This window comes from Panthera uncia, chromosome X (assembly GCF_023721935.1).
Source record: "Panthera uncia isolate 11264 chromosome X, Puncia_PCG_1.0, whole genome shotgun sequence".
Taxonomy (NCBI): domain Eukaryota; kingdom Metazoa; phylum Chordata; class Mammalia; order Carnivora; family Felidae; genus Panthera; species Panthera uncia.
Window position 1 is genome coordinate 41,759,395 of NC_064817.1, and position 13,720 is coordinate 41,773,114.

The 13,720-nt window shown below is 38.3% G+C and overlaps 1 protein-coding gene across 1 annotated transcript in view; it reads right to left on the bottom strand.

The window, feature by feature from the left end:
- Positions 1-13,720, bottom strand: part of DGKK (diacylglycerol kinase kappa) — a 177,348-nt gene that overhangs the window by 70,306 nt on the left and 93,322 nt on the right. Inside the window, exons 5-6 of the mRNA XM_049643853.1 lie at positions 813-948; positions 233-339 (exon numbers count right to left, since the gene is read on the bottom strand). Coding sequence (XP_049499810.1) covers positions 233-339; positions 813-948 — 243 coding nt within the window. The remainder of the gene's footprint in view (positions 1-232; positions 340-812; positions 949-13,720) is intronic.

Here is a 13,720-nt window from a genome sequence, read left to right on the forward strand (position 1 = left end):
ACATTAAGTGACCCCAACAAGGTTCTTCATGGTCTTGCCCTCCCCACTCCAATGCTAGCAAATGATAACAGCTGGATGTGGGGGCTTTCATTCTTCTAGATTGGCTGGATTGTAAGCCTAAGGAGGAAGTCTACTTGGGTTGTATGTAACGAGAAGTCTTCGTTCCCCTGTGTGTCCTGGCTAAAGGGGAGATGGGAAAGAGTGGCTGTAAGAGAAGATGGCTGGTACTTACCACTTCATCTGCGGGCATGAGGAGGTCATCAGTGATAGACAAAGTATTCCATTTACAGTCTTTGATTGCTCTCAAAGCACATAATTTGTGAGACTTCACTTTGCACACTATGATAAAAGGAGGAGAAAAGATGGATGTGAATCTGGTGACAATGAAGATTCTAAAGCCCTTCCCTAATCTCTCTGAAAGTTAGAACCTAGGTGAATCTAAATAGTTCTGACCAACCTCCAAAGGCCTGATTCTCATATGATCTAGTTCCTTTTTATTCTTATGGACTAAACTTTCTACTTATCTGATTTGAATGGAAATTGATGGCAAGAATGAGGTGATTTCTGTTTTTCCAATTCTTGTGACTATGTTGTCCAATCCTGTCAGATCCAACCCTCCATTTTAGTTCATGAGAATTCCCCCCTTTGCCAGCTTCTTTCCATCTCTTTTCTTTAGTCTGTTAAGTGTCAGAATTAACCTTACATTAGAGTCAGTGACTTAGTGTGAGTCAGTGACACTAAAGCCGCATGAATTCCTTTACCCCTATCTCTACCCACTGGGCTCCATTTCCTAAAGTAATCAGAAAAGGTACCTTCGCAGATTATAACATTTCTAGATAAGGCAGGAATGCTCTCCTGACAGATGTTGCAGTGCTGGGTCCGGTGGCTGTGGCTGGAGTACCAGTAGTGCATTCCAACAAGGAAAGGGTTGTTTTCTGCTGCAGGTATCTAAAATAAGTCAAAGAGAAGAGAGAATAAAGGAAGACATGTTAGGGAAGGCCAGAAAATCTGCTCCTAAGGCTGAAAGGGCCACGTAGGTGTCAGACCGTGTAAAGAGGAAAACCAAATATTGGAGCCAATACCTAACAAATATCCCACCTCCAATTTTTTCCAGCAGTAGTTTTGGAAAGGGAAAAAGAATAGGGGGGTAGATCCTGCAATTGGAGCTGGATACAGGAACAATGATATCTAAACCACTGTATTGGTTTAGTCTAAGCAAAATTAGTTCTGTTAGCCTTGGCCGTGGTTCTCTTTGAGTAATCAGGAAAAGGAGGTAGTTACTTGGAAATACAGTGATAATCCAAGTCATCTGGCCAAGCAAGAAAAGGAGATGGCAGGGCTCTGTGACTCTGGGCTAAGGAATGCTTTACCTCCTGGAGACATACATTCTCCTTCCTGGCCTTGCTGCTGCCAAGTAAGCAGAGTACTGCATTACCTGGACAATAGTTTCATCTCAGGGGTTTCTTGCCCAAGACTTTTTTTTTTTTCTGAATGCTACACTCTGACTACCTATAGCAGTTTCCTGTTTAATCAGTTTAATTCATTCAAAATTCATTAAACAAATATTTACTGAGTAACTATTATGTGCTTAGCACCTTTCTAGGCATTGGAGCTATAAGAACAAGACAAAAACCTTGCCCTCATGAAATTATATTCTGTTTGGGGTCCTCTCTTATGGTATTAAATTTGACGTTTGCTGTTAACCAGTCTATAAATGCTGCATTTGTTTATCACAGCCTGACTCTCATGACTATGGGGAAGGCAGAGGGTAGTTTGGGGGTTAAAAGGAGAAAGGAAGTGGTGGGCACCAAACACTCTCATTTGTTCTGGGTGTGCATTCCATGGGACTCTTCCACTTTTCTCACTCCTCTGAATGTCTGATTTGTTCCTTTTCTGCACTCCTGTTGAGTGTAGACATAGGTGTACACATTTAGCTTTTTATTCTTGACAATAAGTAATGGACTATATTTATATAATATAATGGGTTGGTGTGTAAAGGCATAACAAGACTGTAAAAAGGGATATATACTCTCCCTTATCCCAGCTTATAGAGGTCCATTAGAGACACACACACAGAGAGAATGAGAGAGAGAGAGAGAGAGAGCGCTATTGAGGGTTTTAGCACATTAAATATTCAGCCTTGATCAGTTTACAGGAATTAACCATCTAAATCATAGCCTACACATGGCACTCTATGATCCCTCCTTACCCCTTCTGGTATGCTGGATATGTGCTAAGCTGTTGTTGGATTGACCAGGAAGCTTCTGGAAGGAAAAGCTACTTTGATGAGCTAAAGGCTTACCTGGCCTGGGATCACTTTGTGATCACAATGTTTCTTGCATGCTTAGATCCTGACAAGGCTCTAAGAAGATCAGAGTAGATGGCTAAGAGTCCTGAGGAAGTGACATAGTCTTGGCTTTGGAAGTCTGAGCTCCCAGCACCTTTCTACTTCCCACGAAATTATAACTCTACCAGTATGTTCCTTCCTTCCAATATCTTTCCCTCCTCCAATAATTACTAAAAGCCAAATTTGTGTCATCTATGAAGCTGGACACTGGAGACACAGGGATAAATGATCTAAACTTCTTGCCTCCAAGGAGCTCATAGTCTAGTGGAGCAAACAACTTCCTAAACAGATCATTTCATTACAGAGTGACAAGTGAGCTCTCCTAGAATGTGCAAGGCTTAGTCCATTTAAGAATTATTAAGTAAAATGTCACCAGAATTTGAAGATTTGGAAAATTATTACCCTATGTTTATTGCAAACCATAAGAAACTGTGCTCTGGAGAGAACACAAAGAGTGTGGCTGGACAAACTTTTGCTGGAGGGATTAGATGTGTGACACATGGATCCAATAAACTATCTCAGCAGAAACATTGCCAGCTTGGACTGAAGGATCAGATATGGGACCAAATGAAGAAAGGCTGTCAGACTTTGGGGATTCTACAGGCAGAATATAGGCTGATAGAGTTATTTGGCTGTGAATATGTGTTATTCTTCAAGAAAATGTAAGAAAGACTCCACGTGGGCTCAGAGGTAAGCAGGGATGTTGAGAGTGGCTCAGAGGCCAGAGGTGCTGCCCCTACCACCATAGATCCAGAGAGGGCTGGCCTGGAAGTAGGCCACTGTCCTCTGGACCCAGAGAGTTGGGCCACTTCCTTGGTTAGAAAGGGTGGCTGCCACTCCTGTGGGATTGAGAGAATGGGGCCAGAGGAAAGAATATCAAGTCACCAGAGAATTATTCTGAGGCCTGGAAACCTAACGGAATTTGCTCTGCTGGGTTGTCAGTTTGCTCTAGACCAGCAACCCTTTTATTTCTTCCATTTCCTCTCTTTCATAATGGGAATGTCTATTCTATGCCTGTCTTAGCATTGTATTTTGGAGAGAAATAACTTGTTTTCTAGGTTTTACAAGTCCACAAATAGAGAGGAAATTTTCCCCAATTGGGCCATACCAAAAGTCTCATTCATACGTGATTTAGATTATGTAGAAGGTAAGGTTTAGAGTTAAGAGTTAATGCTGGAATGGGTTAAGACTTTGGGGGATGCCAGGAGGGGGTGGATGCATTTTGAATATAGGAAGGATATAAGTTTTGGGGGGATGAGGGCAGAGGACAAACTCTTATGGTTGAATTGTATTTCCCCCAAAATATGTCAAGTCCTATTTCTCAGTGCCTGTGAATGTGACCTTATTTGGAAATAGGGTCTTTGCAGATATAGTTAATTTAAAGAGGCCATACTGGATTAGACCACACATAGCCCTAATCCAATGACTGGTGTCCTTATAAGAAGAGGAAAATTTGGACACAACTACGCACATAGAAAAAAGTACCACGTGAAGATACAGAGCATGTAGACTCAGGGGGTAAAACCATGTGATGATGGAAGCAGAGATTGGAGTAATATGTTTAACAATCCAAGGAATGTCTGCAATAACCAGAAGCTAAGAAGAGACAAAGAAGGATCATCCCCTAGAGACTTCAGAGAGAGCATGGTTCTGCTGACACCTTGGTTTTGGATTTCTAGACTCCAGAACTGTGAAATAATAAGTTTCTGTTTTTTTTAATTCACTCAGTTTATGGTGATTTGTTATGGCAGTCTTAAGAAACTAATATAGTATATCATTACAGGCTTCTCCAGTAGTTGACACAGATTAAAAATCCATTTTGAAGACAGATGAAAAACTGGCATGTATACAAATAACTGATCTCTGGATGTTAAGGAGGACAGTTTAACTTAAGGCTTTCAGTGCATGGGTGTTGGATTTTGTGCTTGATTTTTTTTATCCCCTCTAAAATATTTAGGTGAATTACATTTGTGCAGAGACCATCACTCCAATCATATTCTTTGCTCTTTTAGGGCAGCTAAGGCTATTTCCTCCATCTACTGAATCTCTCTCAGCATAATCCAGAACCCAGATAGGCACAGTAATTATTTTTCTATTAAAGAAGTTCCAGGCTTTTTGTAAACTCTACAGCACTATCCAATGTGAGGACTTAATAACATTACTTATCTGAAAAGTGTTTAATAATTTCAAATGAAATATCCCATAAAACACAAAATCTTCTAAAGATGTATTTTCTTAAAGGAATCTTGTTTGGGATGTCTTATATGATGAAAGGCTATGTTTAGATATAACGGAATCTGTGATTTGTGCTGTAACTTGAATTCAATTGCTTTGTTATTTCAAGGATTAGTAACTACAAAATGTTAGGGCTTCCAGGTTAGCCATTGGTAGCATAACCATATCATCCAAATCAGGACACTTTAACAGTAAAAGGGAAGGCTATTAGTAATTATGCTGGGGTAATAAGTGTAAACTGTGTTCATCCTGAGTATGCATGAGCTAGACAATCATTTAGTCAACTTGAATCTATTTGTTGATCTACACAGTCTAGTTGTCTGGCTTAGTGCCACTAAGGTGTCTATCAGACTACCCCATAATCACAAGTGGTGGGGACTAGGAGAGAGAATGAAGATAATTAGCCAGAATTTAAGATGTCCTTCCAAGAGCATGGATTAAGAGTTAGGAGATCTGAAATCTCAATTCTTCAACAGTAAACTGTGACTTTAGTCAAGACAACTGAACTCCGAAGTTCAGTTTTCTCATCTGCTTAATTAAATCTTAGAATCATAAGGTTTTGAAATTGAAATGAATGTTAGAATTCATCTAGTCTGCCTATCAGAAAAAAGACTAATTTTTGCTTTAAACTGAATTTAAAAAATTGAGGTGTATTTGACAATTAAAAATTATATATTTTAATTTAATTTGATGATCTGATACAAACACACACACACACACCCAAAGTCAAACTAATTAACATATCTATCACCTCAGATAGTTACCACTTTCTTTCCTATGTTTCTGTGTGTGTTGGGAACACTTAAGATCTTCCCTCTTAGCAAATTTTAGTATACAATGAATGATTGTTACTTAAACACATTGTTGTACATTAGATCTCCAGAACTTATTCTTCCTGCATAACTGAAACTTTGTACCCCTTAACCAACATCTCATTTCTCTTTCTCCTAGCACTTGATAACTACCATTTACTCTCTGCTTCTCTAAATTTGACTATTTTAGATTCCACATATAAGTGAGGTCATGCAGTATTTGTCTTTCTGTGTCTTCTTTTTAAATTTAATATAGTGTCCTCTAGGTTCATCCATGTTGTTTCAACTGGAAAAATTTCCTTCTGTTTAAAGGCTGAACAATATTCCATTATGTATGTGTGTGTGTGTGTGTGTGTGTGTGTGTATCACATTTTCTTTGTCCATTCATCCATTGAGGGGCATTTAGGTTGTTTTCATATCTTGGTTATTGTAAATTATGCTGAAATAAACATGGGAGTGTTGATATCTCTTTGAGATCTGGATTTCATTTCCATTGGATATATATGCAAAAGTGAGAATGGTGGAACATAAAGTAGTTCTATTTTAAAAACAGATGAGCATAAGGTAAGGGAAGCAAAAATAATTTAAAAACAGGGAGGAGGGAGGAGGGGCCAAGATGGCTGAGTAACATGGAAGTTCTCTGCTTCTTTTGTCCCTGAAACGCAGCTAGATCAGCATCAAACCATTTTTGCACACCTAGAAAATTTGTCTGAGAATCAACACAACAATCTGCATAACTTGAGTCACAGAACTCGGCAGTTACATGGCATGGAGAGGTTAACCGGGAGAGAGAGAAGCCATGGAGGGTAGGGAGCAATATTTGTGAAGACAAGACACAGAAAGTGGGGAGAGTACAGGAAAAGCACTCCCCCCAAAAGTGGCTGGAGAGAAAAACAAAGAGTGGAGGCACTACAATTGCCTGAACAAGAAAGGGAGAAAGGAGAGGGTTTCAATATCATGTAAACAGGGCAGAGCAGCTTTGGAAATTCTGCAGTCCAATACCTGGCAGTGCTCTGGTGGAAAGGGCAAATCCCCAGGAGCTGGCAGTGAGGTCTGAGGGGTCTGCAGGTCACACAAGGAGAAGTGGTTCCCCTGCTACCCTGCTAGGAAGACATTTGGTAGGCCTCCCCACAGGCATAGGTCCCAGTGGACCCCAGAGAACACAATTGCTGGTACTAGAACAAAGATGGCAGGGTATGCTGAAACCTTATGTGGGTTGTGTGCTGTGATTTACCATAATCCTTGAAACGCTGCAGCTATGAGATTGCACAAACTTATTCTGGGGCAAGCCAGCATCCAGTCACAACCTTTGAACCTCTGCCACAGCATGGTCACGTGAACATTCCCAGGGGGCAAGCCAGCATCTGGCCACTGCTTGGAGAGGCCCTCCCCCAAAGGGTATGAGTGGATCCAAGCCGCAGTGCCCTCAGAAGTGAGGGGTTTGGAAACACAACCTCATCTGAGATAAAATTAGGGAGGGGGTTGTCACTTGGCAGGCTGACATCTTGGACTCAGGCAGTGTAGAAGCAGGGAGTGGAAGGAAGCTGGAGACAAAGGAGGGGTGTGTAATGGCCAGTTGGTGAAAGCACAGAATTCTGAAGGTAGAAGGTAGAGCCTGGGAAGCTGGGTGATGCCATTTTTACTTCTGTGCATGAGTGTGTGCGTGTGCACGGACACACACACACAAATGCATGCGTGCCACAGCAATCCACCCCATTACGCTAAGCAGTGCCACCTAGTGGAAAATGGAGCCATTACACCAAGCCCTGTCCAACTGCACCAACCAAGCCCCAGAGGACAACCACAAGTCTCTCTGCCTGATTAGTGTACAGACTATAAAGTGCTTCATATATGACTTCTAGGGAAAACGGGATGTAATTTTATTCAAATTTCATTCTGTATACTGGTCCATCTATTTGAGGTTTTTTTGTTAGTTTTGTATTTTCTTTTCCTTTTTTTCTTTTCTTTTTTCATGAATATGGAAAGATAAAAATTTATTTTTAGTTTATGTTTCTATATAAAAATTTGTTCTAGTTTTTTACTTTATTTTTTGGAACTTTTATCTCTATTTTATCTATATTAATTATTTTATTCTATTTTATTGTATACATTTCCTTAATTTTTAAACATTTTCTTTTTTTCTTTTTCTTTTGTTTTCTTTTCTTTTCTTTTCGTTTCCTTTCCTTTTTCTCTATTCTATCAAGCTTCTTTCAACAACCAGAACAAAACATACCTAGGATCTAGCTTCCATTATTTGACTTTTTTTGTGTTCTTTTTAATCTTTTTAATTTTCTTTTTTAAAATTTTATTCATTCTTTTTCTTCATCTAAAATGATGAAAAGAAGGAATTCAACCCAAAAGACAGAACAGGAAGAAATGACAGCCGGGGACTTAACCAAAAGAGATATAAGCAAGATGTCTGAACTAAAATTTAGAATCACGAAATTAAGAATACAAGCTGGGGTTGAAAAAAGCATAGAATCCCTTTCTGCAGAAATAAAAGAAGGAAAATCTACTCAGGACAAAATTAAAAATGCTATAACTGAGATGCAGTCTTGAACGAATGCCATGGCAGCAAGGATGAGTGAGGCAGAGCAGTGAATCAGCAATATAGAAGACAAACTTATGAAGAATAATAAAACAGAAAAAAAGAGGGAGACTAAGGCAAAAGAGCACGATTTAAGAATCAGAGAACTCAGCGACTCATTAAAAAGGAATAACATCCAAATCATAGGAGTCCCAGAAGATGAAGAGAGAGAACAAGGGTCAGAAGGTTTATGCAAGCAAATTATAGTGGAAACTTTCCTAACCTGGGGAAAGACACAGACATGAAAGTCCAAGAAGTGTAGAGAACTCCCATTAGATTCAACAAAAAATGACAATCACCAATGCATAGCATACTCAAATTCACAAAATACACAGACAAGGAAAGAATTATGAAAACAGCAAGGTAAAAAAAGTCCTTAACCTATAAGGGAAGACAGATCAGGTCCAGAGCAGACCTGTCCACAGAAACTTGGCAGGCCAGAAAGGAGTGGCAGGATATATTCAGCATGCTGAATCAGAAAAATATGCAGCCAAGAATTCTTTATCCAGCAAGGCTGTCATTCAAAATAGGAGAGATAAAGAGTTTCCCAGAGAAACAAAAACTACAGGAGTTCATGGCCACTAAACCAGCTTTGCAAGAAATTTTAAGGGGGACTCTCTGAGGGGAGAAAAGATGAAACAAAACAAAAAATACCAAAAAAAACAAAGACTAGAAAGGCCCAGAAAACATCACCAGAAACTCCAATTCCACAGGAAATACAGTGGTAATAAATACATATCTTTCAGTACTCACTCTAAATGTCAATGGACTAAAGACTCCAATCTTATCCATAGAATGGATAAGAAAGCAAGATCCATCTATTGGCTGTTTACAAGAGACGCGTTTTAGATCTAAGGACACCTTTAGATCAAAGTAAGGGGATGGAGAAACATCTATCATGCTAATGGTCATGAAAAGAAAGCCAGAGTAACCATACTTATAGCTGACAATCTGTATTGCAAAATAGACCATAACAAGAGATGAAGAAGGGCATTATATCATAATTAAGGTGTCTATCCACCAAGATCTAACAATTATAAACATTTATGCCCCAACGTGTGTCACCAAAATATATCAAACAATTAATCACGAATGTAAAGAAACTCACTGACAAAAATACCATAATAGTAGGGGACTTCCACATCCCATTTATAGCAATGGACAGATCACCTAAGCAGAAAATCAACAAGGAAACAATGGCTTTGAATAACACACTGGACCAGATGGACTTAACAGATATGTTCAGAACATTTCATCCTAAAGCACCAGAATACACATTTTTCTCGAGTGTACATGGAACTTTCTCCAGAATAGATCACATACTGGAACACAAGTCACGTCTCAAAAAGTACAAAAAATTGAGATAATACCATGCATATTTTCACACCACAACATTATGAACTCGAAATCAACCACAAGAAAAAATTTAGAAAGACAATAAATACTTGGAGATGAAAGAATATCCTACTAAAGAATGAATGGGTTAACCAAGAAGTTAAAGAGAAAATTAAAAACTACATGGAAGCCAATGAAAATGATAACACCACAGCCCAAAACTTCTGGGATAAGCAAAGGCGATCATAAGAAGGAAGTATATAGCAATTCAGGCCTTCCTAAAAAAGGAAAAAAGGTCTCAGATACACAACCTAACCTTACATCTTAAAGAGCTAGAAAAAGAGGGGCGCCTGGGTAGTTCCGTCGGTTGAGCATCCGACTTCAGCTCAGGTCATGATCTCACAGTCAGTGGGTTCGAGCCCTGCATCAGAGCCTAGAGCCTGCTTTGGATTCTGTCTCCCTCTCTCTCTGCTCCTCGCCCACTCATGGTCTGTCTGTCTCTCTCTCTCAAAAATGAATAAATGTTAAAAAAAAAGAGTTATAGAAAGAACATCAAATAAAACCCCAAACCAGAAGAAGATGGGAAATAAAGATTAGAGCAGAAATCAATGCTATGGAAACCAGAGCCAAACCCAAACCCAAAACAAAACAACAAAAACAACAAACAAAACAAAACCAATCCAAAACAAAAGAAAAAAACAACAAACAAAAAAACCGTAGAACAGATCAATGAAACCAGGAGCTGGTTCTTTGAAAGAATTAACAAAATTGATAAACCCCTAGCCAGCTGGATCAAAAAGAAAAAGGAAAGGACCCAAATAAATAAAATCAAGAATGAAAGAGGAGAGATCACAACCAACACCACAGAAATACAAATAATGATAACAGCATATTCTGAGAAATTATATGCCAATGAGTTGGGCAATCTGGAAGAAATTGACAAATTCCTAGAAACATATAAACTACCAAAACTGAAACAGGAAGAAATAGAAAATTTGAACAGAACGATAATCAGTAAAGAAACTGGATTAATAATCAAAAATCTCCCAAAAAACAAGACTCCAGTGCTGGATGGCTTTCAGGGTAATTCTATCAAATATTTAAAGAGTAGTTAACATCTGTTCTTTTGAAGTTGTTCCAAAAAATAGAAATGAAAGGAAAACTTCCAAAGTCATTTTTTGAGGCCAGCACTACCTTGATTCCAGAATCAGACAAAGACCTCACGTAAAGACAAAGTACAGACCAAATCCCCTGATAAACATGGATGCAAAAATTCTCAACAAGATACTAGCCAACTGCATCCAACAATACATTAAAAGAATTATTCATCATGATCTCTTGGGATTTATACCTGGCACGTAGGGCTGGTTCAATCAATGTGATATATCACATTAATAAAAGAAAGGACAAGAACCACATGATCCTCTCAACGGACACAGGGGAAGCATTTAACAAAATTCAGCATTCTTTCTTGATAACAACCCTCAAAAAGTATGGATAGAAGGATCATACCTCAAGATCATAAAAGCCATATACCAAAGACCCACCACTATCATCTTCATTGGGGAAAAACAGAAATTTCCCCCTAAGGTGAGGAACATGACAGGGATATCCATTCTCACCACTGTTATTCAACATAGTATTGGAAATTCTAGCCTCAGTAATCAGACAACACAAAGAAATAAAAGGCATCTAAATCACCAAGGAGGAAATCAAACCTTCACTCTTCACAGATGACATAATACTCTGTATGGAAAACCCAAAAGATTCCAACAAAAAACTGCTAGAACTGATCCATGAATTCAGCAAAGTCTCAGGATATAAAATAAACGTACGGAAATCTGTTGCATTCCTATACACCAATAATGAAACAGCAGAAAAGGAAATCAAGGAATCTATCCCATCTACAATTGCATCAAAAACCATACAATACCTAGGAATAAACCTAACCAAAGAGGTGAAAAACCTATACACTGAAAACTATAGAAAGCTTATGAAAGAAATTGAAGAAGGCACAAAAAAATGGAAAAATATTCCACGCTTATGAATTGGAAGAACAAATATTGTTAAAATGTTGACACTACCCAAAGGAATCTACATATTCAAGGCAATCCCTATGAAAATAACATCAGCATTCTTCACAGAGCTAGAACAAACAATCCTAAAATTTGTATGGAACCAGAAAAGACCCTGAGTAACCAAAAAAAAAAAAAAAAATCCTGGAAAAGAAAACCAAAGCTGGAGGAATCACAATTCCAGACTTCAAGATGTACTACAAAGCTGTAATGATCAAGACAGTATGGTACTGACACAAAAACAGACATCTTGAGCAAAGGAACAGAATAGAGAACCCAGAAATGGACCCACAAACATATGGCCAACTAATCTTTCACAAAGGAGGAAAGAATATTCAATGGAATAAAGACAGTCTCTTCAGCAAATGGTGTTGGGAGAACTGGACAGCGACATGCAGAAGATTGAACCTGGACCACTTATACCATATGCAAAAATAAACTCAAAATGGATGAAAGACCTCAATGTAAGACAGGAAGCCATCAGAATCCTAGAGGAGAAAGCAGGCAAAAACCTCTTTGATCTTGTCTGCAGCAACTTCTTACTCAACATGTCTCCACAGGCAAGGGAAACAAAAGCAAAAATGAATTATTGGGACCTCATCAAGATAAAATCTGCACGGCAAAGGAACAATCAGCAAAACTAAAAGGCAACTGACAGAATGGGAGAAGATATTTGCAAAGGACATATCAGATAAAGAGCTAGTATCCAAAATATATAAAGAACTTATCAAACTCAACACCCAAAAAACAAATAATCCAGTGAAGGAATGTGCAAAAGACATGAATAGATACTTTTCTAAAGAAGACATCCAGATGGCTAAGAGACACATAAAAAATTGCTCAACATCACTTATCATCAGAGAAATATAAATCAAAACCACAATGAGATACCACTTCACAACAGTCAGAGTAGATAATATTAACAACTCAAGCAGTGACAGATACTGGAGAGGATGCAGAGGAAGAGGAACGCTTTTGCATTGCTTGTGGGAATGCAAACTGGTGCCGCCACTCTGGAAAACAGTATGGAGGTTCCTCAAAAAATAAAAAATAGAACTACCATATGACCAGCAATTGCACTACTAGGTATTTATCCAAAGGATAGAGGTGTGCTGTTTCAAAGGGGCATATGCATCCCAATGTTTATAGCAGTGCTTTCAACAATAGCCAAAGTATGGAAAAAGCCCAATGTCCATCGACAGATGAATGGATAAAGAAGATGTGGTATATATGTACAATGGAGTATTACTTGGCAATCAAAAAAGAATAAAATCTTGCCATTTGCAGCAATGTGGATGGAACTAAAGTGTATTATGCTAAGTGAAATTAGTCACATGAAAGACAAATATAATATGACTTCACTCATATGTATAATTTAAGATACAAAACATATGAACATAAGGGAAGTGAAGAAAAATAATATAAAAATATGGAGAGGGACAAAACATAAGAGACTCTTAAATATAAACAACAATCTGAGGGTTGCTGGAGGCATTTTCGGTGGGGGGATGGGCTAAATGGGCAAGGATCATTAAGGAGGACACCTGTTGGGATGAGCACTGAATGTTATATACAGGGGATGAATCACTGGATTCTACTCCTGAAATCATTATTGCACTATATGCTAACTAACATGGATGTAAATTAAAATTAAAAAATAAATAAACAAGCAAGCAAACAACTTGGGGAAAAATTTTTTTGAAGAATATCCATACTGTTTTCCATAGTCAGTGCACCAATTTACATTCTCACCAACAGTGAACAAGGGTTTCCTTTTCTCCCTATCCTCACCAGAATTTATCTTTTGTCTTTTTGATAATAGGCATTCTAACTGGGTTGAGATAATATATCATTGTGCTTTTTATTTTAAATTCCAGTATAGTTAACATATAGTATTATAGTAGTCTTAGGTGTACAATATAGTGATTTAAAAATTCCATACATCACCTGGTGTTCATCATGACAAGTGTAATCGTTTTTTTAAAGTTTATTTTATTTTTTTTTGACAGAGAGAGAGAAGAATGAGCAGGGAAGGGACACAGAGAGAGAGAGAGAGAGAGAGAGAGAGAGGAAATCCCAAGCAGCCTCCACACTAAAAGCATGGATCCCAATGTGGGGCTCAATCTCATGAACCGTAAAATCATGACCTGAGCCAAAATCAAGGGTAGGACGCTTAACCAGCTGAGCCACCCAGGCGCCCCATGACAAGTGCAATCCTTAATCCTCATCATAGGGAATAATGGGTAAAATAGGTAAAATATCATTGTACTTTTGATTTGCATTTTCCTAATGATCAGTTATGTTGAGCAGCTTTTCATGTACTTGTTAG